The sequence below is a fragment of the Aethalodelphis obliquidens genome, unplaced genomic scaffold (assembly GCF_003676395.1).
Source record: "Aethalodelphis obliquidens isolate GAN/ISIS:26980383/991018 unplaced genomic scaffold, ASM367639v1 scaffold7, whole genome shotgun sequence".
NCBI lineage: Eukaryota > Metazoa > Chordata > Mammalia > Artiodactyla > Delphinidae > Aethalodelphis > Aethalodelphis obliquidens.
The window spans coordinates 31,232,853-31,259,068 of record NW_020837951.1 but is presented as its reverse complement, the minus strand read 5'-3'; the positions used below and the strand labels follow the sequence as shown (position 1 = coordinate 31,259,068).

Here is a 26,216-nt window from a genome sequence, read left to right as displayed (position 1 = left end):
ATCCTAAAAATGCCACCAAAAAAACTACTAGAGCTAATCAATGCATTTGGTAAGGTTGCAGGATACAAAATTAATGCACAGAAATCTCTTGAATTCCTATACACTAACAATGAAAGATCAGAAAGAGAAATTAGGGAAGCAGTCATATTCACCATTGCAACAAAAAGAATAAAATCCCTAGGAATAAACCTACCTAGGGAGACAAAAGCCCTGTATGTAGAAAACTATAAGACACTGATGAAAGAAATGAAAGATGATACAAACAGATGGAGAGATATACCATGTTCTTAGATGGGAAGAATCAACATTGTGAAAATGACTATACTACCCAAAGTAATCTACAGATTCAGTGCAATCCCTATCAAATTAACAATGGCATTTTTTATAGAACTAGAACAAAAAAATCTTAAAATTTATATGGAGACACAAAAGACCCCTAATAGCCAAGCAATCTTGAGGGACAAAAATGGAGCTGGAGGAATCAGACTCCATGACTTCAGACTACAGAGCTACGGTAATCAAGACAATATGGTACTGGTATAACAACAGAAATATACATCAATGGAACAGGATAGAAAGCCCAGAGATAAACCCATGCACCTGTGGTCAACTAATCTATGACAAAGGAGGCAAGGATATACAATGGAGAAAAGGTAGTCTCTTCAATAAGTGGTGCTGGGAAAACTGGACAGCTACATGTAAAAGAATGAAATTAGAACATTCCCTAATAACATACACAAAAATCAAATCAAAGTGGATTAAAAACCTAAATGTAAGACCAGACACTATAAAACTCTTAGAGGAAAACATAGGAAGAACACTCTTTGACATAAATTGTGGCAAGATATTTTTTGACCCATCTCCCAGAGTAATGGAAATAAAAACAAAAATAAACAGATGGGACCTAATGAAACTTAGAAGCTTTTGCGCAGCAAAGGAAAGTATAAACAAGACAAAAAGACAACCCTCAGAATGGGAGAAAATATTTGCAAACGAATCAATGGACAAAGGATTAATCTCCAAAATATATAAACAGCTCATACAGCTCAATATTGAAAAAACAAACAACACAATCAAAAAATGGGCAGAAGACCTAAATAGACATTTCTCCAAAGAAGACATACAGATGGCCAAGAGAAATATGAAAAGCTGCTCAACATCACTAATTATTAGAGAAATGCAAATCAAAACTACAATGAGGTATCACCTCATACCAGTTAGAATGGGCCTCATCAGAAAATCTACAAACAACAAATGCTGAGGAGGGTGTGGAGAAAAGAGAAACCTTTTGTACTGTTGGTGGGAATGTAAATTGATCCAGCCACTATGGAGAACGGTATGGAGGTTCCTTAAAAAACTAAAAATAGAATTACCGTATGATCCAGCAATCCCACTACTGGGCATATACCCAGAGAAAACCGTAATTCAAAAAGACACATGCACCCCAATGTTCATTGCAGCACTATTTACAGTAGCCAGGTCATGGAAACAACCTAAATGCCCATCAACAGACGAATGGATAAAGAAGATGTATATATACTGTGGAATATTACTCAGCCATAAAAGGGAATGAAATTGTGCCATTTGCAGATATGTGGATGGACCTAGAGACTGTCATACAGAATGAAGTAAGTCAGAAAGAGAAAATCAAATATTGTATATTAACGCATGTGTGTGGAATCTAGAAAAATGGTACAGATGAACCAGTTTGCAAGGCAGAAATAGAGACACAGATGTAGAGAACAAAAGTATGGACAGCAAGGGGGGAAAGTGGGGGGAGGGTGGTGGTGGTGGTATGAATTGGGAGATTGGGGTTGATATGTATACAGTAATACATATAAAAGAGATATTAATAAGAATCTGCTGTATAAAATATAAAATTCAAAAAAAAACCCCTTGCTTATGATTCCTCATGCTTTCAGTGTTAATATAAGCTTTCTGGGACATAATTTAAACACATTTTAACAGATAATAACAGGATTTAAAATTCTAAAATCGTTTTGTTCAGCCTGTTGATAAGAGCTATTGTATCTTGCCACATATATAAACAAAGCTGCTTTTATTAATGTTGAACAAAGAAAAATGATCAGTATTGCATCTTTTCATTAAAACCTGGGTAATATACAAAGAGGAGTGCATATGGCTTTTTCCCTGTTTTCTTTCTTCTTTCTTTCTCTTTGTTCTTCTGACTGGAGTTCTTGGGCCTATGTCTTTTTTCCTGAGTTTTTTAGTGTCTGCTCTTGCTAGGTACTGTGTCCACTTATTAGACCTTTGTATTAGTCAGAGTTCTCCAGAGAAACAGAACCAACAGGATATATAGAGGGAGAGAGAGAGGAGAGAAAGAGATTATAAGGAATTGGCTCACTCAATTATGGACACTGAGAAGTTCCACAATCTGCAGTCCGCAAGCTGGAGGCCCAGAAAGGCTGGTGGTGTGGTTCCAATCTAAGGCTGAAGGCCTGAGAATCAGGGGAGCTGATATATAAGTCCCCATCTGAGTCCAAAGGCCTGAGAACCAGGAGAAGACCAAGGTCCCAGCTCACCAGTCAGGCAGAGAGTTAATTCTCCCTTCGTTCACCTCTTGGTCTATTCAGACCCTCAGTGGATTGGATGATGCCACCCACATTGGAGAGGGCATTTATTCAGTCCACTGATTTAATGCTAATGTCATCCAGAGACACCCTCACAGATACATCCAGAAATAATATTTAATCTAGGCACCCTGGGGCCCAGTCAAGTTGACACATAAAATTAATCCATCACAACTTTGTTAATATTATTTATTGTATTCAGCACAGTTCCTGACACACAGTAGGTATACAATAAATGCTTGAATGGATGTGGCTGCAGAGTTGTACACTGCTGCACCTTTGTAAACTACTTCAAATCACTCTTGCAGCTAAAGAGAAGGTGTAGGGGAGAGTTCTTTCCCCCAGCAAGAGTGGCAGTATAGAGGAGGCAGACCTTAGGTTAGAGTCAGTGCCCAAGTCAGAAGTTGTATGTTGTTAAAATTGCCGAAATCCCTTAATTTTTCCATAGCATAATGAGAGGCTTTTAAAAGAGACTTCTGGAAACAGGCTGGCCTAAGAACTGTAGGTCTGCTTTTCCCATCTCATGCTCACTCCTTGGTATGTGCTCGTTAGGTTGCATTTCAGGGACATTGCCTACACCGTTTTAAGCCCCCTACTCGCTACCACCAAGTGACATATAGTGAGATCCTGCTGAAAAACTGGTGTGTAGTGGTTAGAGAACATCACTTGTCAGGAGTTGTGGGTCTTCCATTTGTTAGCTGTGACCTTGGGCAAGACTTAAGACTCAGAAATGATAATAGCAGTAGCAGAACCAGCTGATGTTTGTTGAGAATTTACTATGGCTAGATGTAAATGCTAAAGATGGATTTCTCTTATTTAATCCTCATAACAATTTTATTAGGTAGATACTACTATAATTACCATTTTATAGATAGGGGAAATGGCACTGGTGCTAGCCCATAGTCATACGGATGGTCGACCCAGGATTTGAAATCAGCATTTTGCTTCAGAGCCCCAGCTCTAAGCACTAAGTCATGTGCTTTGCAGGATTGTTATATTTAAGTTAGTTTAGGACATTTAAAGTTGTAGCCAGTGTTTACTAGATAGAAACTCCTCAATAAATCTTAGCTATTACCATATAGATTCTCAGCCCTATCAGACTTAATAACCCTTTTTTATAACCAATAATTTATATTCCATTTCTTTTCTATTCTTAAATGAAATTTGTATATAATGTAGCCTACATAAACACATAATTAAAGAAATCACTATAATATACACTTGCAATGTAAAGGAGAAATGAAAGTAATTTATAGTAAAATAAGTATTTCAAAATGTAAATGTTTGGGCATGATTACACTAGAAGACAATATAGTAGATGCTTATATTTACTTATAATGAACATTTGGATTTTTAAAAAGATCAGCAGCAGCAATTTCATACTAGTAGTATTTGAAAACAAAAAAGTAGAGGTATGGTGGATGCTAGAATAAAAGCTATTAGGAGAAGCTAGAACAGTCTTATTTGTATATGGCCTTACCATAGTTCCTACATGAATGGCTAGAGATGCATTCAGAAATTGTATGGTATGTATGTTGTGTGGAACTATCCTTTCCTTTGCAGTACATCGAGCACCATTGGAATCCATCTGCTAAATGACAGTAATGTCCCTTTCTCATTATGACAACCAAAAATGCCTCCATAGGGGCACCCACCCCTAGGGGGCGATATTAGCACCTTTGCAAGCACTATGTTAGAAAGTTATTAAATGTTTGTTGAGTGAAGAGTTGGCTTGAGAAGTCCATAGACTTAGCATTTGACATCTTGGAGCTTATGGTCTTTTTTGCTAATTATACATTGTATAATTACAGAGTAACATTGATTCCTGCAGACATCATACAAGTTATTGTGTACATTTTAGGGGAGAGAATAAAGCAAGTGATCCTTGAAGAATTAGAGGAGTATAGGAAGGCATCCTAAAGTAAAATTTTAATTTTAACTAAAGTTGAGGTAGGAGTCTGCTGATATTGTATAGCAAATCAACTTGGTTACAAAATATTTTATTAGAAATTGTTTTTACCAGTGTATGACCTGGGGTAGCATGCCATATTTATGATTCATAAAGTAAGTTGACCACTTTTTAAAAAGTAAATAAATGATAAAAATAAGCCTTGTTCATTGCAGAAAAATTGAGAAATACAGAAACTATATACATGGAAATAAAAAACTCTGGTGACAAGTAATGTGAAAAATTTATTGGTGTTTTCTTCCAGGATTTACTCTATGAATATTTATTTTTTCTAAATAATTGAGATATATATGTGTATATATATGTAATTTATTTTCTTGCTATATTTTTATTTTATATTATCGAATTATTTAAGAAATTTGCATTCAGTTTTGTGGACTAGATAATACATTTAAAAATGGCAGGGACTTCCCAGGTGGCGCAGTGGTTAAGAATCCGCCTGCCAATGCAGGGGATACGGCTTCGATCCCTGGTCTGGGAAGATCCCACATGCCGCGGAGCAACTAAGCCCGTGCGCCACAACTACTGAGCCTGCGCTCTAGAGCGTGTGAGCCACAACTACTGAGCCTGCGCTCTAGAGCGTGTGAGCCACAACTACTGAGCCTGTGCTCTAGATCCCATGCTCCGCAACAAGAGAAGCCGCCAAAGTGAGAAGCCTGTGCACTGCAATGAAGAGTACCCCCCCTGCTCGCCGCAATTAGAGAAAGCCCGCACGCAGCAACAAAGACCCAACGCATCCAAAAAAAGAAAAAGGGCACAAAATTCTCAGAAGTTACGTATATGGTATTATCACCTACTTTTCACCTAACGTTATCTTTTTCTGTCACACAATATTCTTATAAAGGGTAATGCTCAGTGACTCCTTGAACAGATATAGCATGGTTTAAATAAATATTGCCTTGTTGGATATTTAGGTTGTTTTTATGTTTTAGATATGAATACATTTCTATTTGAAATGACTGTAATAAATTTTCATCTACAATAGTTTCCTTCAGATATATCCTTAAATGTGTAATTCTAGATAAAAAAATCACATTTCTTTTTTAGAACTCTTGAAACGTATTGTTAAATTATGTTCTCAAAAGATTGAGCCAGTTTAGATTAGCACAACAGGTATATTGGTATGTCCACCAAATTGAATTTTTTGTTTGTCTAATGACCAGCTTTATAAGCTAAAAACAGCATCACGTTTTCATGTACCACTCTGATTGCTAGTGAAACTCAGCATTTTTTATATATTAATTGACCATTTGTTATTTTTTGTAAATTTATCTTTTGTATTAATTTGTACTGTCTCTCTTTTAGTAATAAGTTATGTCATATTATACTATTTTCCCCAGATTTTAAAACTTTAGTTCTTTATGATATTTTTGACATTTAGAAGTGTTAAAGTTTTTTAAACATACCAATTCAGTGTCATTTCTCAAACATGAATCATCTTTTTTCTTTTCATCTACTAATCCTTCAAGGCCCAGTTCACATTTCACTTTCTCTGAGGAGGCTTTTCTTGAATACTTCAGTTTACAGTAATGGGTATTAGATATTACACTTATTGTCTACACTTTTGATTTAGTACATGATCATATATATGTATTTCTTATTTATATGGTTCGCTAACAAGATCGTAAGCTCTCTGAGAACAGAGTTCATTTTTCTTCTATAGCATTTACCTTGAGACTTTGTGTACTAGACGTATTGAATAAGTGAATTTTGATAATAATGAAATGACATTACATCATTAGTGCTCATGACAAACATTGACAAGCATTTCCTTTTATATTATCTCCCTGGATCACAAGCAAATGATGTAGATAGGATAGGGATTTTCATTCTCATTTTTATGGATAGTTGATAGTTAATTTTCCTTATGAATGTGAAAAAAGGTATGAGAAAGAAGCATAACTCTTCTTTTTAAAAATCAAATAAAAGAACAAACTCTTTTGTAGTAGAAGTATGTCATAATACTATGGTATTGCATTCATGAATATGAAATGAACTATTAATATTCATGCCTAGTCTGAGAATTTATTTTTGTTTCTTTTGCAGTGCCATACAAATTATATTCCTGTCTGTGGATCAAATGGGGACACGTACCAAAATGAATGCTTCCTCAGAAGGGCTGCTTGTAAGCACCAGAAAGAGATAACAGTAGTAGCAAGGGGACCATGCTACTCTGGTATGTGTGATATTCTTCTGACATAATGTTAGAAATGGTTCTCCCATACTTTTAAGAGGAAGTTTCCAGTCAGAGCTTTATTCCCAAAACTGCTGTATGGATTTGGTGATGATTATGTGGGGAATGGGGGAGCTCTTTTTTGCCTCCATTTCACGTTGCCTTTTTTTTGGTGGGGGGTACGCGGGCCTCTCACTGTTGTGGCCTCTCCCGTTGCGGAGCACAGGCTCCGGACGCGCAGGATCAGCGGCCATGGCTCACGGGCCCAGCTGCTCCGCGGCACGTGGGATCTTTCCAGACCGGGGCACGAACCCGTGTACCCTGCATCGGCGGGTGGACTCTCAACCACTGCGCCACCAGGGAAGCCCTCACGTTGCTTTTTTTTGGTTTTTTTTTTTTTTGTGTTACGTGGGCCTCTCACTGCTGTGGCCTCTTCCGTTGCGGAGCACAGGCTCAGCGGCCATGGCTCACCGGCCCAGCCACTCCGCGGCATGTGGGATCCTCCCGGACCGGGGCACGAACCCGCGTCCCCTGCATCGGCAGGTGGACTCCCAACCACTGCGCCACCAGGGAAGCCCCCTCACGTTGCTTTTTAACCCCTGGTAGTCTTGTACTGACTGTTACTTCTCAGGACGTTTTTCATGCTTAAGGCTTTTTTTTGGTGGGAACTTTGCATATCTTTTGCCTTATGGTTTGAATATAAGACAGGATAAGATTTGGGGTGGGAAATGCTATGGGATCCATTTTGTTGATTTTTATCTTGGGGGATGGGGAAGGAGTGGGGAGTATCCATAGGAAGTCATTAGTGGCATCCCAGGATGTGTCTCTATCCAATCTCTTTTCTTTTTATATCTTCTCATTTCTGTTTGCTAGCCCTAGTCATCCACCTCCCCCAATTGTTTGTATTTACTTCCTTGTCTTTTCCTTCCTGAATTGGTAATGGTTAATTTTGGAAGACATTAATATTAGTATCTTACTTGCGTTTGTATTTGGGGGCAGGGATGCAGAGTGAGGTATTGTAATAGAATTATTGTAGGAAGGTTAGCAGTAAAGGTGGAGACTATTCTTATACGATTACTCCATTTCCTTTCTCTCCTTGTATATTACAGTGCCTCTGTTTTTATTGGGGCTCCATTACATAAGTGTAATTGATTGATGGTCCATGTGGTTGATCTCAAACTCTGGGTACACTAATACCACATGACTCAAAGCCCCCACTCTGAACTGTGTGGTTGGTATTTCTGGTGTGGCCAGCCCCTGCCCTAAGAGTATTGAGTGTGGCCTGTCCCACCCTAAGGTCTGATGTGGTCAACTCCCTTCCTAAACATCGATTGCCTTCCAGAAGCTGAGGGCGAAGGCCAAAACTCTCTTTGGGCAAGGCCAAATTCTTTTCCATACACTAAATAATTAGATGCTCTTAGGCCAATAGACTATCATTTGATATGGTTCTTATACACTTCTCTAAGTACATTATGTTTCACAGACTTAATTTAGTAATTAAAAAGGAATATGGAGTTCTTTATAATCCCAAATTAATTATGCATCCTTTATGAGAAGTTTAAGACACCAACTGCTTTGATAAGCAGTGAATATTAAGCATTGGGAGGCAGAGTGGAAAGAGCTGGAAAGAGCACTGCACTAGGGTTACAAGACTTGGCTTTAAAGTAACTCCAGCTCTTGTTTACTGTATGACCTTACACAAGTCACTTAGCTGCTTTGAGCCCCAGTTACATACCTAAATTGTGATGGATGTCATCTCCTGGGGTTAAATGAGAATTGAATGAGCTAAGCTATAAGGTGCTGTATTGATTTTGTTATCTTCTGGCTGGGGCCAGAGTTGTTCATGTCATTTGGTCTGGTGTTGGTCCTATTCCCTGTGCTAGGAACAACATTCTCCTTTGCTTATTTGAGAACTTTTTTATGCTTTAAGATTGAGCTTAAGCCTTTTCTACTCTGTGAAATCTTTCTTCTCTGGTATCTCCTGGCAGAGTTTATTCACACTTTGTGCATATCTCTATGTAAATATCGTACTGTTTTTCATTTATCCAACACATCTGCCTTTGGCCAGATCCTGTTTCTCAACAGGAAAGTACTATATCCTGCCTAGGGAGGTATATCATAATCCCAGGGTTGGGGCAGGGGAAGGCGTGTGTCCAGTGAAAATATGATTGACAAGAAGAACTCAACCTCATTATCAGAATAGTCACAGTATATCTAATTTATTTCAGAATTTTAAATGACCCTTAAGGAAGGTGTGAGATATTATATTTATTAAAATTGGACATTAGTTGGAAAAAAGATTGGGAGTAAGTATGTCATGCACTGGAACTGTCTTATGTATCAGTTTATATCTACCTTTTACTTATTATGTGTATGTTGTCTAACACATAATAAGTACCCAGTCAATGTATATGGAATAGAAGGGAAAAAGAGAGTTTTCCTAAGCAAAGTTTGGTAATAAAAATACTTTTGAGTTCCCTTTTTCCTTGTCTTTTTTTCTACTCTTTTACTCTTTCTTTTCCTCTTTACTTTCTCAGAGAAGATATAATTATTTTATGGTTGATCAATCAAAATGAATACAATGTAAGACTTTGTATAAAATCCCATGAAGAGTTGAAGTGGATGCTACATAAAATATGTATTTTTTCCCCAGTTCTTCCTGTTTCTACCACGTTTGGGACTTTTATTATAGTCTGCAGGAGATTGAAGGGAAGGGGGGAAGGGAGCGATATTGTTGAGGGTGTCTCCCACTCTAGAGAACTATTTGAAGAACTGGAATGGATTCTCTAGGAAATCCTTCTCCCTAGAAAGTGCTGGGTAAAGTGTTAAGTTCATCACTTGCCATCTCTGTTCCACACTTATGATACCACACCATTGCCCTCTTTTCAGCATGCTCTGCGCCATATGTTGGTTCTTTCAGGATTATAAAATACATATTTTAAATTAATTACATTTTACTCTGGCTTCTTGCTGGTAACTTTGAGGGAGGCTCTTTAATTTGACTAGTAACAAGTTTCTCACCTACACCTTGGTGAGATTCCTTCTGGTGAGGTTTCCTAGAGGAAGTTAATTTCATCAGTAATATGAAAACCTCAACCTTGAGGTTCTTTCCTTCTAAACCTTGGGGCTTTTCATATCTTTTGGCTTTTGGCTGTTATCCACAGATTTAATGAAGAAGATTTTTGGAGCAAGACCCAAAGCTCTTCTCCTCCCTTTCTAATAAAAGCAGTTTATTCTTTATTCCTTTCAAGCTTCAACAAAATTAAAAATTTCTTCTACCTTTTAAGTGAGTTATTTAAATTTATTTCTATTTAGCCATTTACTTTATAATATTTATTGGTTTTTACTCTGTACAAGGCACCTGGGTATTTCCTGAATGGGCTACAAAGATGTATGAGGTATGGATTATGTGTCCAAGTAATTTATATTTGAAGAAAGGTACAAAATAAGTATATAAGAATAAACTGTTAGATATCCAGAAAAAATGAGAAAAGGGGCTACATGAGAATGGATATCACAGTTTGATTTTATTTATTTATTTTTGCGGTACGCGGACCTCTCACTGTTGTGGCCTCTCCCGTTGCGGAGCACAGGCTCCGGACGTGCAGGCTCAGCAGCCATGGCTCACGGGCCTAGCCACTCCGCGGCATATGGGATCTTCCTGGACCAGGGCACGAACCCATGTCCCCTGCATTGGCAGGCGGACTCTCAACCACTGCGCCACCAGGGAAGCCCCACAGTTTGATTTTTGATAAGAAATTTTACTACTTGATAATATGAGATTTCCAGTAAAAGTATTCATATTCATTCTTTATTTTTCTTCTCAGATAATGGTTCTGGATCTGGAGAGGGAGGTAAGTTTCAAATACCCCTTAAAAAAGTATTTTTTTTCTTTCACTTTTTAAAAACAGCCCTATTGAGATAAAATTCACATACCATGCAGTTTGCCCATTGAAAGTATGTAATTCAGTGGCTTTTAGTATATTCACAGAATTGTACTTTCATCACCACAGCCAACTTTAGAACATTTTCATTACCCCAGAAAGAAACCCTGTACCCCTCAGCTATCACCCCCAATCCCTCTATCCCCCTTAGCCCTTAGCATTCTTTTTCTCCTGCATTTATTTTTCATTATAGGTTTGTTGTCAGACAAAGGGGAAATGTTGCTCCTGTTAAACTGAAGTTACACCAAGGTGCCCTCCCCTTAGGATCATCCCCAGATGATTTTAGCTTGGACCAGAGTATATGTAACACTCTCCCATCCCTTGCTTACAAATTTTTGCTCATAAGGAATTTTCAAGGTACAATATTTAAAAACAGTTTGAAAAACTAATATTTGGTAATTCAGTTTACTCTGAATTATTAGAATTGAGAATGACTGATCTATTTAATGGTCTAATGAGGCTGTAATTCTTAATGAGTATCCACTGTATGCAAAGTAAGTTTGAGGTGCTCTGGGGATGCACTAAAAGAAAAAACATACTCTGGTAAAATTCACCCTTATGCAAATGAAAACTACAGTTGTGATCGTTTCAGTACTATCTGAAACCTTACTCCACCCTTCTACATTTCATAGAATCCTAACATTTTAGAGTTGGAAGGGACTTTGAAGGTCACCTAGAGAGTAGAAGAACTGTTCTGAGAAAGAATTTCAAGGATGACAGTTTGACCTTAAAAAAAAAAGATTTAAACTGACCAACAATAGAATTTAATTTAAATGGACATGTTCAAGCAGAAACTTCGTGATTACGCGTGAAGGATGAGATCATAAATTCTGGATCTTAGAGCTGGAAAGGACTTTAAAGGGTCATGTGGTCCAGCCCCTGTGGTCAGATATTCAGTTAGGAAACTGTCATTGTTACTATGTTAAAGAAGTGGAAGTTGATCTCCAGATTTGCTTATATGGTACAAATACTGGATATCTTGCCCTGAGGATGTTGGTTGTTGGCAATTTTTTTTTAGGGAGTATGAGTTAGAAAGGCTAAGTGGTTTGCTCAGATTAATATACAAACTTTAGTGAGCTCATGATGGCTGTATGATTTCTAGATCTCATTATGTTTCTGAGGCCTTAGAAATACTTAGGATTATGCTCCCTGGAATTGTTTCGGGAGTATTCATTAGAATTCGGGGAGGATTTCTACTTAAAGTGTAGGCAGACACACAAAATGGCGAGTTTGATAATAGTACCAAACAGGCACTTAGGTTTGTGTGTGCTTTCCTTACAACATCTTCTCTGCTGATTGACACCCCCTCAGTAAGGTGTGCTTTCCCAAACCAGACTGGGAAATCCCTTGAGTAAACTGTAATCCCTAATTTGGCTTCAGAACTGATCTCCCTGCACAGTTTGAGGTTATCAGGATAGGATCCACTCTAGTTAAGACCCAGGAGTATAGGGTTCCCTAAATGTGGGATATGAGCTGAGTTGGGGGCTGGTGGTATGCACTGTTGTTTTGTGCTGGGTCATAGGAGACGCATACCCTTCTGTATTCTGGGTGTTGCTGGCTGTGCTAGGTGGTAAAGTAGAAAAGGGCAAGTCCTTTGTAAATAGACCCCTTTCCTTTTCAAAATTTGGAGATAATTTTTAAGGCAGGTGTGAAACTGATGTGAGGAAAAGGTAGTGGTTAGACTCTGCTTTGTTTAATCACTTATTTGCTAACCTGGATTGCACAGGCTATTTCAATAGGGTAATCACTGGACTAAATTTATTGGCTCATGTTTTTTTTTTCCTCTCTCTTATTTAATGTTATGGTAATTCTTTTAAAGAATCAACCAAATCTAGCATACTGTTCCGTTGTACATAGGTTAAGGGATTATTTTTCTAGCCCCAATACTTTTTTTTTTTTCACAGCATATGTTGTACTCTTGTACTGACAACATTTTTGGACTCAAGCATTGATAGATTTTTGGAACTGATTTTTTTCAAGAGCTTGGGTACATTTTCCCCAGAAATAGGATAATGGCTGCTGAAAACATGAAGCATATCTGGAAAGGGTCCCAACTTTTGGTTGAAAATTTAATTTTTCTTTTTAAACAGAAGAGGAAGGGTCAGGGGCAGAAGTTCACAGAAAACACTCCAAGTGTGGACCTTGCAAATATAAAGCTGAGTGTGATGAAGATGCAGAAAATGTTGGGTGAGTTGATTGAGGGAAGGGGATACACTTACTTGGAGGTTAATTATCAGCATTATTATATTATAGAAAGGTATCATCTAATTTGCTTCTGTGTATTTTGTGTGTGCCGTCTGTGTTTTTTTTGTTTAATGCTAGTCTACTGTCTTTTAAATTGATATAATACTATAGCTATTTAAGTGTTTTAGAATGGAAATCCATTTATAATTTTTTTCATTTTACCACTGCCTTTTTTCCACTGATAGTTTTACATATTTTATACCAAGTGCTAATTTTATTCATCAGAATTGCTCTTATTTGGAATTATCTTACTATTATATTTTTAACTAGTATCAATGATAAACAGTTTTTCTTAACTTGTATTTTTATACACAAACTTTTCATGTATTTCAGTGTATTAAGAAAAATTCAAAACATTCAAAATTTTAGAGATAATAAGTAAATATTATATAATAAGTAAAAATTATTTCTGGAAATCTCAGCTGCACTGATTGACATTTTGTTTTATTTTCTCACTCATGTTCAGCCTTCACTAAGGTGGGTTTTGTAGCTGGACAGCATTGTCTGTCCAATTTCCTGTGCACTCCCTGTGAGAAGGGTGTTGTTTGGTGGAGGAGTAACAATATAGACCTCATCAACACAGTTACGTTTGTTTCCTCCTTTCATCAGGTTCCTGTTTGTTTATTCCCAGTCTCAACCTTCTTTCAATTCTCTGAGGTGCTTGCTTTTTGCATAGGTGATTCTAAAAGCTTTAATGCTGCCTTTAGGGCCTTATGTAACACAAATGGATCTTCTTCACTTCCTCAATTTTCCCTTAGTGCATATTTTACAGCACTTATTTTATAGAGATTTGCATGTTCTTTCTTACTTATATGTATTTTCACTGTGAATTTCCAGATTCATGTTTTATTCAGCCCTTAAATGCCTATTTGAGCCTTTTACTGATCAATGGTAGTATGGTTTAATTAGCATTTATGCCCGGAATGAGTTTTACACATCAGGATAACCACATTTTCAGTATTTTGGTACAGAAGCACCTATTTGTCTGGCACTTGGTAAAATTAAATGTCTGATAATTTACTTGATATATGTTTGAAAGTAGGTGAGAATTGGCAAAAGACACGGTCAATAAAAAGTGAGTTCAGCAAACCCTGAGTTTACTCTGTTTCTGCATATTGATCACTTGGATTGACATGTCCCTCTGTTTCAATCAGAGTGGATTGGTTTGTAAGAACATGTTTTCCAAAGTAGATTTTGGCCTGTAGAACATGAGAGAAATGATAGCAATGGGGACTTGCAGAGAGAACAGGTAGTAGGTATTATGTTCTCTTCTTCTCTCTTTGTACTGATGATATGCATGATGAAACACCAGCATTTGTGTGTGTGTGTGTATTTTTGTAGATATTTGGTTCTTTTCAGTATTTTTCCTCAGGACTGTTCTATAATAGTGTTCAGATTCAGAAGAGCTGTCAGTGATTGATTGGCTTGATCAGTTGATCTGTTGTTATTCCTTTGACAGTACCTGTCTTCAGTCCTATTTTTTACATTTCTCTGCTTTCATTTTCCATCCCTTAATTGAAAGAAATAGAGAGCTTTTGCTGGGAAGTAGAATGGATTCTGTGTAGTTTCAGAGGTGGCCTCAAGTATGACATCTATATGATAAAATACACATCTTTCTGTGTACCCCTTTTCTTGATGGAATATGTAGCCTATGCCCAGTCAGAGCAACTCTGTTGTATATACTAAATTCATTTTGTGTGTGTCTATTTGAGAACTTGTAACTGCAGTTCTTGCAGGTACAGGCTCTAAGCATAAGAAAGTGGGCATAGACCAGGGAAGGGCTTACCAATAGGAAGGAGCATGCAGGCTGAGGAGCTTCCTAAGGAGCACATGGATAGACTGGGACAGGCAACCAAGACCAGGCCAGGAAATTGATGCAATAATAGGAGAACATTAAGGAAGCAAACTGTACCTTTACCTAGAAAATAAGTACATATATACATAGTAATAATAGATATTAAGTAAAACAAAATTCTATAAAATAATACTTAACCTTTACTAAAAATAATGTATTCTAATATTTTCCATACTGATTATGACCTACAGTTAAAAAAAATTGCTCTGTAATGTAACTATAATAGATATTTTATTTCATGTTACATTTTTAGATATGGGTATTCATTTTCATTTAAAAAAATATTTTATCTTTTCTCATTTTGAAATGTCTTTCCTATTAAAAGAAATGCTATATATAACCTATCTGGTTTCCAAAGGGCAGCTAATCTTTGTTTTTCCTTTTGTAGTTGGTTAATTTATTATTATTTTTTAAAATTTCTTTTTTTATTGAAGTATGGTTGATGTACAATGTTGTGTTAGTTTCAGGTGTACGGCAAAGTGATTCAGTTATACGTATGTATATAATCTATCCTTTTTCAGATGCTAAAATCTTTCTCTTGCTTTACAACTCTTTCTTTTCTTCTTGCTAATAGTAGGAAAAAAAACTGACTCTTTGGGGGAGGGGATAAATGGTACCATGTAAGTTAATTTTCTGCTATTAAGAGAAGTGTAGTTTTTTATTTAGCCATTTAAATAGAAATTGATTTAAATGTATTGTCTTAAACAGTGTACAAAACATATTCTAACATATTCTTAGAGTCATATATTGTATAGTTCGTTACATTTTTCAAATGCTGTTATATAGATTATTTTTTCAGCTCTTTATGGCAGTCTGTCCAGTGGGTAGGGCAAGGAAGTATTATCCTGATTTTACTGGGGGAGCTGAGCTCAGAAGAAGCTGAATGGCTGTGATCAAGCAACAGAACCAGAACACAGGTCTCATGACGAGATTTATCCATTCTGTTGTGCACACACGTGTGTAATACGATGATCTTCTCAGAGGCCACTGATGTTTTTAGTGGTAGCTGTTTCACGCCTACTAAAGGCTCCATTCTGCTTTGTGTTTTGGGTTCTACATTGTTTTATAAAATTGATTTTTCTTCTCCCATGTCAGGCTCTTCGCTGTTGCATCTGAGTGCTGTCAGTATGCCTTGTCAGTGATTCTGACTGTAGATGACTCCAACTTATTAATTGCCTCTCTGCTTCCCTGAAATAGGAAACAGTATGCTTATAGAAACTATATCTAATGTAGGAATACATTCTAAATGTAAAATCAGAGTAAATAGGTTCTTCGTGGAGTGTATGAACGTCAGATATTGCATGAATTTTGTCTCTCTTGTCTGCTCAGTGGCTATTTTATTTATAATTTAAATTATTTTTGCTTGTGAGAGGCTTTTTTCCTCTTTCTTCCCGAAGCACACTGTGTCTCTCTAATGGCATCGTGGGGCTTTGCATGGGTTTGTGATGGCTATCTTCATTGATGCTTACCTTTTGAATTTATACCTAGGGCGAGGTAGTTGAGCTTCCAAGAAATTTGACTCCCACATGGGTGAGGTTTCAGTATTCCACTGCGACCGTTGTGACATACAGTGGCTAGACTTTCTGCTTAGTCTTTTTTTTTTTCCTGCTTAGTCTTAAAACTTGGAAACAATACCTGCTTTACAGAAAATTGTATTTCTTAAACTACATAATCGTAGCAACCACACCCCCTCTTTATCTAAACAATATTTCTAACCTGTCCAAGGCTGAGATTATTGCTGCAAGGTAGCCCTCAGCTGTTTGTCTGGACAGTGGGACCAGATAATCATAGAACTCCTTCAGCCAGGTAGACCTTTTATATACCTGACCTAAATCCCTGCCATGAACGATTTGAATAGTCTGTAAAATCATCTGGCATAATGTCAGTACAGGCGAGTTATAAAAAACCTCCAATTATTCCTTTGAACTTCGTCTGCCATGTGCTTTATGGAAATTGTCCCTGCTCTTCTACCTCTTTGATGTCAGTCATTTTGGAGATGCTGTTTCCCTTTTCCCCTGAGTGATGTAAGCTGTCAGCGTTGCTCAGAGAAAGAATCATGTAGGTGTGCAGTATGACAGACAACGTTGAGAACCAGTTAATTCACCTGTTGGACATCTTTGTCATTTATGGTACCATTTTCTGCTTGGACACAGTTGCTGGCCACTATCACAGTCTGATGAGTCTCTCCCTCAGAACGTGGAATGAAATTTTGTTGCTGTTGTTTAAACAGAGAGAGTAATGCTGTACATCTGTCGTCTCCATTAACGTCCTCCTTTCTGGAAGTTGCATATACTTTTAAAAAAAAAGAACAACCAAAGGAGTACTTTTCTACTGTTATCTACTCTGCGCTTCTGCTTTCCTCCTAATCAGAGATGACAATAATTTTCATCATTTAACATTGCTTGACTCTGGATATTTGGAATCTAGACTTTTAAAACTATTTATGTTTAATAAATTTCTACCAAGGCCCCTTAGATTATAATGGGAAAATAATTGTATGTTGTCCATTAGGCTCTGATAACAGGAAATAAACACTATTAAACGTTATTTTATACCAAGTATAACCCAGATGTTAATAATGACAGGCTCATTTGTCCAGAAATGCAGAACACAGTATCCCCATGGCCTCCTGCAGTTTGCTGGATGCTCTGTTACTCTTTGATGATTTGCGTCTGTTATTCTGTCTGCCTGAAGTCCCACCCCTGTATACCTACTTGTTTAATTCCTACTCTTCCTTCCAGCTTGGATGAAGTATGACTTCAGCACCTCTTCCTAGCAGCCTCCCTTGCTGTTTCTGCAGTCCCTATGAGTTAGGTGACTAACTCTGTGTTCCTCCCTTGGTCTTGAGAAAAACAACCTCCACATAGCACTTACACTGTTGGGATCACTAACAGATTGTGGGCTCCCTGAGTACAGGGACTTTGTCTTGCTGGTTTCTATGTTGGATGAACTTGCCATAAGGTTGGGTATCTTAGGGTCCCTCTATAGGTCTTGTTGAACTCGTGGCAGTTCACACAGGGCTTTCCTGTTCACTTAGAGCCACACAAAGGTTCGTTGTGAGGGTTTAACATGTGTGAAAAGGACTAGTAGTATTGTGAGGAATTTGTAGCAGGTGAACTTGTTGCAGTCTTCGTTAGGTGTTTATGAAATCTAAATAACTTCACATGAATTAGTTGAAGCCAGTGTTTTCCTAACTGCTAAATAAAACTTACCATATGGAGAAGGAATGACACTTTCTATGCACAGTAAGGGGAAAGGAAGAGACAGGATAGATATTTTTCAATAATAATACCTTTCAGATATACATAGTATTTAATTATTTCAAAGGGCTTTTTACAAAAGCTTATTTGATTCTGTCACCAGTGTTTGAGGTATTATCACTATTATTAAAGACTCAGAGTTGTGATTTGCCAAAATCCTAGAGCTAAATCAGAGAAGTCATTGAATTTATTCATGTATGTATGTATGCATTCATGCCTTTGAAATTCATAGTGTTAGAAATTCAAGAAGCTTTAAAAGGCTTTACAGTAAAAGGTCTGTTTCCCACCCCACCCCTGATCCTCAGCTACCCAATTGTCTTCACTAGAGGCAGTCACTGTGATCTGTTTCTTCATCTCCCAGAGGTATTTTTTGCATGTACAAGCATGTATGTACACGAATTCTCTTTCTTTCCTTTTTTTAAACTAATGGCAGTGCACTATGCATACTGCTCTACTCTTTATTTAAAACTTTTTTTGTAAAATGTACATTTTGCATACAGATGTGTTTAAAACATACACATGCAATTTAGAGAATACTACATCTATATACCTCACATCTAGGGTACAAAATAGAATATTGCCAAATTCACAGTACCGAATGTTGACTTAGCTGGCACTGTTAGGTGAAGGCTTACGGAAAAAGACACATTGAACAGTCTGTGTCAGAGTCTGGCTTTTGGCTTCCTGGTTTACAAGATTCCCTTCTGGGGAAGTGGGTGGGCAAGGCCCTGAGTGTTATGGGGAATGTCATAGGGCTCATAGTTGAGACATCTGGTAGGATTCTCATGTCACCAGGTATGGATGATAGGCAGAAATGTGGTCAGAGAGTGGACTGCTCTGTGTTTTCTACTTCCAGTCTCACTGTAGCTGACCTCCAGCTCTCAGGAGCACGTCAGTTAAATGAGTGTGCTCGTTTGGTTCAGGTAGTTGACATGAAGGGGAGAGCAGGAACTTCATCAAGGCAAGTACAATTAAGAATCTGAGCCAGGCTTACCTGGGCATTCTCTTCTCTGGCTAAAAAGAGGGCAGTAGTGGCATCTTGGTAATGGCATCTAGCAATACAACTGTCCACAGAGTGAAATTATCAATATTTCAGTGTGGGGAACTCCCTGGTGGCTCAGTGGTTAAGAATCTGCCTGCCAATGCAGAGGACATGGGTTTGATCTCTGGTCCGGGAAGATCCCACATGCCATGGAGCAACTAAGCCCGTGCGCCACAACTACTGAACCTGCGCTCTAGTGCCCGCGTGCCGCAACTACTGAGCCCCTGTGCCGCAACTACTGAAGCCCGCGTGCCTAGAGCCCCGTGCTCTGCAACAAGAGAAGCCACTGCAATGAGAAGCCCGCGCACTGCAATGAAGAGTAGCCCCCACTCACCGCAACTAGAGAAAGCCCGTGCGCAGCAGTGAAGACCCAACGCAGCCAAAAATTAAAACAAAACAAAAAAATTCAATGTGGACTGGTTACCCTCTTAATATAGCTGTCATCTTGGAATCTTCCTTCAATGTTGTGTCTTTTCCAACAACAATCAGTTCTCCATTTCTCCTTCACCAACTGGGTGTCCTACAATTCATTTCTTTTATGCACTTCTTGGAGTCAGCACAGCCCCACAGGGCTTAGACTCACAAATTGCCCCCGTTTTAGACACCAGCTGCAAATGAGGTTCCCTGCACTTCTGCCCAGGATACTATGAATCTGGAGGTTCCTAAGACCTCGCTTAAGGTTCTATAATTTGCTAAAATGACTTAGAATTAAGGAAAGAGCTGAGTCATCTCATTAGCATACAAAAGACTCTTTTGTCAAAGTTCCAAGGGTTTTAGGAGCTCTGCCAGGAGCAGGGGACAAAGACTAAACATATTTTTTGTTATACCACAAGCATCATCCAAGAAATTCCTTTACCTCTCTCCTACATAGGATATCCTGTTTCTTGCTTTTTTTACCTTTAACTTTTTTGTTTTACTCTTCCATTATAGTATATCTTTCAGTAGGTTCTTGAGAAAGGGTACAAGGTGAGACCTTATATTTAAGGTGTTTTTATCCTACACCTAATACTTGACTTATGACTTGGTGAGTGCATAATTCTAGGTGGCAGATAATTTTCCCTCAGAATTGTGAAAGCATTGCTCTGTTGGCTTCTAGCTTCCAGTTGAAGTCTGAAACCACTCTGATTCATGGTCCTTTGTATATGATTTGTTTTCTCTCTATTGAAGCATGTAGAATCTCCTTTTGGTCCTCAGTATAACGAAATTTCACAGTTCCTAGAATCTTATTGACTTCTGATTTGAGAAATTTTCTTCAGTTAGTTCTTTGATGACTTCCTTTCCTCTCTTTTCTATTTCTGGTATTTCTGTTATTTGGATGCTGGACATTCTGGACTAGTCCTTTAATTTTCTTTTCTCTCCTATTTTCTATTTAGAAAAATTTTTGCTGTTTTTTTGAATTTGTCATTTCTCCTGTACTTTTCAATTTCTAAGAGCTCGTTTTTGTTCTCATGGTGCTCTTTTTTCATAGCATCCTATTTTTGTTTTATGATTGCAGTATGTTTTTGTGGCTTGCATTATTGGTATTCTATCTGCTATAAGTATGAGGTTTTCTTTTATTCATTTTTATTCAGTGAGTTTTAATCTGTTACTTTAACTTGTTTTGGGGGTCATATGGCCTTATAAAATGAATTAGTAAGTGTTCTTTCTATTCTCTGGATGATTTTGTGTAAGAATAGAAATGTCTATTTATTGAATGACTGGAATGAATGTGTTCATGAACTCTTTTTAAAAAAACACCTGGATCTGATGCTGTCTTTGAGGGACATTTTTTAAACTGATTTCTTTAATGATTTTAGTACCATTCAGCTTCTATTTCTTTTTTGGTCAAATTTAATAGTTAATATTTTTTAAAGGCTATTCATTTCACCAAAGTTTTCAAATTTGCTGGCATAAAGTTGTTTACAATAAACTTTTATTATCTTTTAAACCATAATCTGTAGTCTTTTTAAGTCCAGATACTATTTTTTCTCTCATCCTGCTTTGTTGATTTGAAAGTCTTTTCAAAGGACCAACTTTTGGCTTTATTGATCTTCTCTGTTGTAACTTTGTTTTCTATTTCTGTTTAGATGTATCTATAAATCTGTATCCATATCCGTGTCATCTATATTTTTCCCCTTCTTTTTTTGTTTTCACTGGATTTATTCCATTGCTCTTTTTCTGATTTCTTAAATGGATGCTTAGTGATTTAACTTTTGGCTGTTCATTTAATATTTTGAGATAAAACTTGAAAAAGGTGAGGGATCAAACCGAGTGGATGTTTGAGGGAAAAGTGTTCTGGGAAGAGGGGAAGCCCTGAGGCAGGAGTGTTCCTGGTGTGTTTGAGAGAAAAGCAAGACCAATTTAGCGAAAAGATTTTTCATGATATAAGTGTGGAAAATAACTACTTATCTCCTTTCATCTGTCACTTTCCTTGCTGAGATGTCTGTTTTATGTGACAACTGTGATGAGTGGGGAGAACACCATCTCAGTCACTCATTAGATTTGTGATCTAAGGGTTTTTAATGTCTTTCATATTCAGCTTCCCTGTTCATAATTTGTTGTCATGATTAAAGAGGCAAATGTGACTATCCCTGCACAGTAGGTGCAGAGTAAATGGTTGTTAAATGTTTTGAATTTGACGTGTTTGCTGAAGCGATTTCTTTCCATTTTAGTGCACACTCCTGTGCTTGAGCATCCTGCCCTCTGCTGCCGTTGCCAGTCTGCAGACACGGGGAACCGCTGTAATCAGTAGTGTCAGCAGCCTCTAGGGTCTAATACTGTCCTCCTCTCCTCAGTGTTTCACTGAGCTGGACGTTCCTTGAGATGGTGGTTTCATTTTCTTTTGTCACGTGCTATTGAAAACATTAGCAATGGTTGTTCTCACAGCTCTTGGTCTTACATGGACCTTTTCTACACGTGATCAAGGAGGTTCCTGTTGAGCTGTAGTGCCCTCTTCTGAGTCACTCGTTTCTCCTTACTAGATTGGTTCGGGATCTTGCCTTTGTTGCTCAGCCTTTTCTCATCCCTGAAACTGTTCTGTAATACTTTCTTCCATTGGCCACCATTTATTCCTTAAACCTGGAGTCGGCAAAATTTTTCTATAAAGGACCAGATGGTAAATATTTTACATTTTGGGGGCCACATATGGTCTCTGTCACATATTCTCCCTCCCCACCCCTTTAAAAATGTAAAAGCCATTTTTGACTTGTTAGTAAATATTCTTATGAATTTAAAGTTTTTTTATGGTGCCTTAATTTTTAAATTGTGAAACAGAGCATATATTGAAAAGTTTATGAAAAACTTACACATTTAGTTTAATGTGCAAAAATGAAACAAATTGTGACTCCTGCCTTCCAAGCCAAGAAATATAGGGTATTGTCAATACTTTAGAGCTGCCCCCAGCCCTGTGACCCTCCCCAACTGCATCTTTCTTTGATCCACCCACTCTATTGCATTTTGTGGAAATCATTCCTTTGCTTTCCTTATAGTTTTATCACATGATAACCCTCCTAATGATATATTACTTGGCTTTTGTTTGATTTTGAGTTTTATATAAGTGGAATCATACTATGTGTATCTTCTTTTGCTCAGCATTATGTTTTTAAGATTTATTCACGTTAATGCTCATAGTTGCTTAGTTGAATTCAGTTGCTTAACGTTTCCACATCCTTTTATAGTCCATTTTAATGTTGATGGACATTTGGATTGTTTCCAGTCTTCTGTTCTCATGAATAATGCACTGTGAACATATGCATGTCTTCTGGTGCACATGTGTAAGAGATTTTCAAGGGCCTTACTCAGGAGTGGAATTATTGGGCATGTGCATGTCTAGCTTTTCCTGGTAATGCCTGTTTTCCAAAGTGGTTGTACCAGTAAGTTCTCCCTTCAGCAGAGGATAAGAATTCCCTTTGCTCCTCATCCTTGTAAACACTTGGTATTGTTCTCTTAATTTTTGCTGTTTAGTGAATGTGATGGTATCTCATTGTGGTTTAAATTTACATTTTTTTGATTATTGAGCAGATTGAACACCTTTTTACATATATTGTTTTTATATGCTTCCAAGTTCTATGTCATTTTTTAAATTATTTATTCATTTATTTATTTTTTTTGCGGTACGCGGGCCTCTTACTGTTGTGGCCTCTCCCGTTGCGGAGCACAGGCTCCAGACGCGCAATGCTCAGTGGCCATGGCTCATGGGCCCAGCCGCTCTGCGGCATGTGGGATCTTCCCGGACTGGGGCACGAACCCGCGTCCTCTGCATTGGCAGGCGGACTCTCAACCACCGTGCCACCAGGGAAGCCCTAAATTAATTTTTATATGTATTCTGGATACTGATTATTTGCTGGTTACATGGGCTGTAGTTTTTTTGTTTGTTTGCAGATTGTTGTTTTTATTCTCTTTGTGAGGTGTTCTTTATTTCAAAGTTAAATTTATTGGTCTCTTATGTTTGATCTTCTAAGTCTTTTGTAGTTTTGCCTTTCACATTTAGGTTTTTAATTCACCAGGAATTAACGAAATCTTCAAACATGTAGAAGAGGAGAAAAAAATAAAGTGGACCCCTCCCCATATACCCATCACTCAGTTTCAGTTAGTGTAAAAAATCCAATTTTGTTTTATCTCTTTTTCCCTCCACTTTTTTTTTTTCTCTTTTTGTGGTACGCGGGCCTCTCACTGTTGTGGCCTCTCCCGTTGTGGAGCACAGGCTCTGGACGCACAGGCTTAGCGGCCATGGCTCATGGGCCCAGCCGCTCTGCGGCATTTGGGATCCTCCCGGACCGGGGCACGAACCCGTGTTCCCTGCATCGGCAGGCGGACTCTCAACCACTGCTCCACCAGGGAAGCCCTCCCTCCACCTTTTTTGGGGGCAGTATTTTAAAGAAAATCCCAGCATTATGTCCTTTCATCTCTAGTTATTTCAGTTTTACTGATATTTTATCTGCTTGATATATGAGTTACAGAGAGATGCACGTTCAAATCTACTATGGTAGATTTGGCTGTTTTTTATTGTGATTTTATCAGTTTTTGCTTTATAGATTTTGAGGCTGTTTAAAAATATTTAGAATTATATCTTCCTGGTGAATAAAATTTTTTATTTTGAGGGATCTTCTTTCTCATAAATCTTTTCTGCCCTGAAGTCTCTTATGTTTGACATATATATAGATATATAGCCAAGATATATAGCCATACTAGGTTTCTTCCATTCCAGGTATGATATATCTCTCACAATTCTTTTATTTTGGTACAATACACATAATAAAATTAACCATCTTAACTATTTTTAAGTGTGCTGTCCAGTGGGATTAAATATATTCATAATGTTGTGCTATCATCACCACCATCCATCTCCAAAACTCTTTTAATCTTGTAAAACTGAAACTATATCTATTAAACAGTAACCTCCCCATTCCCCCCTCCCCCAGCCCCTGGCAACTACCCATATCATTACAGTTGAATATGTACCTTTCAAGCAGCATATAGCTGGCTTTTGTATTTTTATCCAGCCTAACTATCTTTGTATTTTAACTAGAAAGTTTAGTTCACTTAAATATATTATAGGGAATTCCCTGGTGGTCCAGTGGTTAGAACTTGGTGCTTTCACTGCCTTGGGCCCAGGTTCAATCACTGGTTGGGGAACTAAGATTCCACGAGCCCTGTGGCATGGCCAAAATAAATAAATAAATAAAAGGTAAGAATTAAAAAAAAAAAAAATATATATATATATATATATAAAATAAATACCGATGTACTTTGATTTTTAAAAAATCTTATTTTGTACTTTTGTCTTGCTTTCTGTTCGTTTCTCCTTTCTTGCATTCTTTTGAATTTTTTTTCTCTATTAGTTTCAGTGTTATACATATTCCTTTTGGTGGTAAGCTTAGCATTAACATGCTTATTCAACTTATCGCAGTCTAAAATTCATCAATATCTTTGCTCTTCTTAAAATACTGTAATTTCAGTCCCTCCCAATTTGTATGCTATCAATATTTTAATTTACTGTTTTAAAAAAAATTTAGCAGCACCTAGCATTGTTGTCATTATTTTATATTGTCAGTATTTTGTTAATATTACCTATATATTTACACTTTTGTTCTTCATTTATGTTTGCATCTCAGATCTTACTTGTAGGATCATTTTTCTACTGCCTTTATAATTTCCCTTATTGACAGTTGGCAGGTGACAAACTCTAAATTTTTACTTCTTCCAAATTATTTTTATTTTACACTTAACCATGAAAGTTAGATCTTTTACATAGAATTCTATTTTATCCCAGCACATTGCTGGTATTATTTCACTGTCTTTTGGCTATAAATAAACAATTTGGCTTCAGTATTGCTTTTGAAGACACCTGTCTCTCTTGTTGCTTCTTTGAATGTAATCTTTCTCTTCTTTCTGGCTGCTTTTAAAATATTATTTTGTTGCTGTTGTTACAGAAATTCCACTGTGATATTTCACTGTCTGGATTCCTTTTTAATAATCCTGTTTAGAATTTATTAAGCTTCTTGGTTATTTAGATTAGTATCTTTCTTTAGTTTTAGGAAGTTTGAGAAATTGCTGAGAATATTGCCCCCACCTTATTCTTTTAACTCATCTGGAACTCCAATCAGATTTTTATTAGCTCTTGTGACTCTGTCTTCCATGTCTCTTAATTTTTTTTTCATATGTTCTGTCTCTTTGACTCTGCCATGGTCTGAGTAGTTTCCTCTGACCTGTCTTCCAGTTCACGGAGTCACCTTTAGTTTGTCTAATCTCCTGTTAAATCTGCCCATGAATTTTTTATTTCTAACAGTGCATTCTTTATTTATTAGAAGTTCTCTTTGTTTCTTTTTCATATCAGCTTGCTCTGCCCATGGTGTTTTATTTCCTTGTCTCTTGTGGGTATGAGAGTGAGTGAGCATGTGTGTGATATACTTGTTTTGCTCAGAACTGTATCTTGGAAATGTTTGAGGTCTAGGATAATAAAGTTGGGTTTCTACAGAGAGGATTGCATTTACTTTTGTCAGTTGTCTAGGGCCCCTTCCAGTCTTTGACTCTTAAAATAAATGCTGGACTTGAGGTTTTTCAGAACACCCAAGTAGTATTTTAAGTCGTAATTACTCATGTGAGGGCTGGCTTATACTTTTGAATTCTTGGGGAGATGTTTTTTTCCCCCTCTCTTCAA

General features: G+C 37.4%; 1 protein-coding gene across 1 annotated transcript in view; it reads left to right on the top strand.

Moving 5' to 3' along the window:
- Nucleotides 1-26,216, top strand: part of TMEFF1 (transmembrane protein with EGF like and two follistatin like domains 1) — a 94,890-nt gene that overhangs the window by 36,623 nt on the left and 32,051 nt on the right. Inside the window, exons 3-5 of the mRNA XM_027105356.1 lie at nt 6,607-6,736; nt 10,561-10,587; nt 12,768-12,864. Of these exons, the coding sequence (XP_026961157.1) occupies nt 6,607-6,736; nt 10,561-10,587; nt 12,768-12,864 (254 nt within the window). The remainder of the gene's footprint in view (nt 1-6,606; nt 6,737-10,560; nt 10,588-12,767; nt 12,865-26,216) is intronic.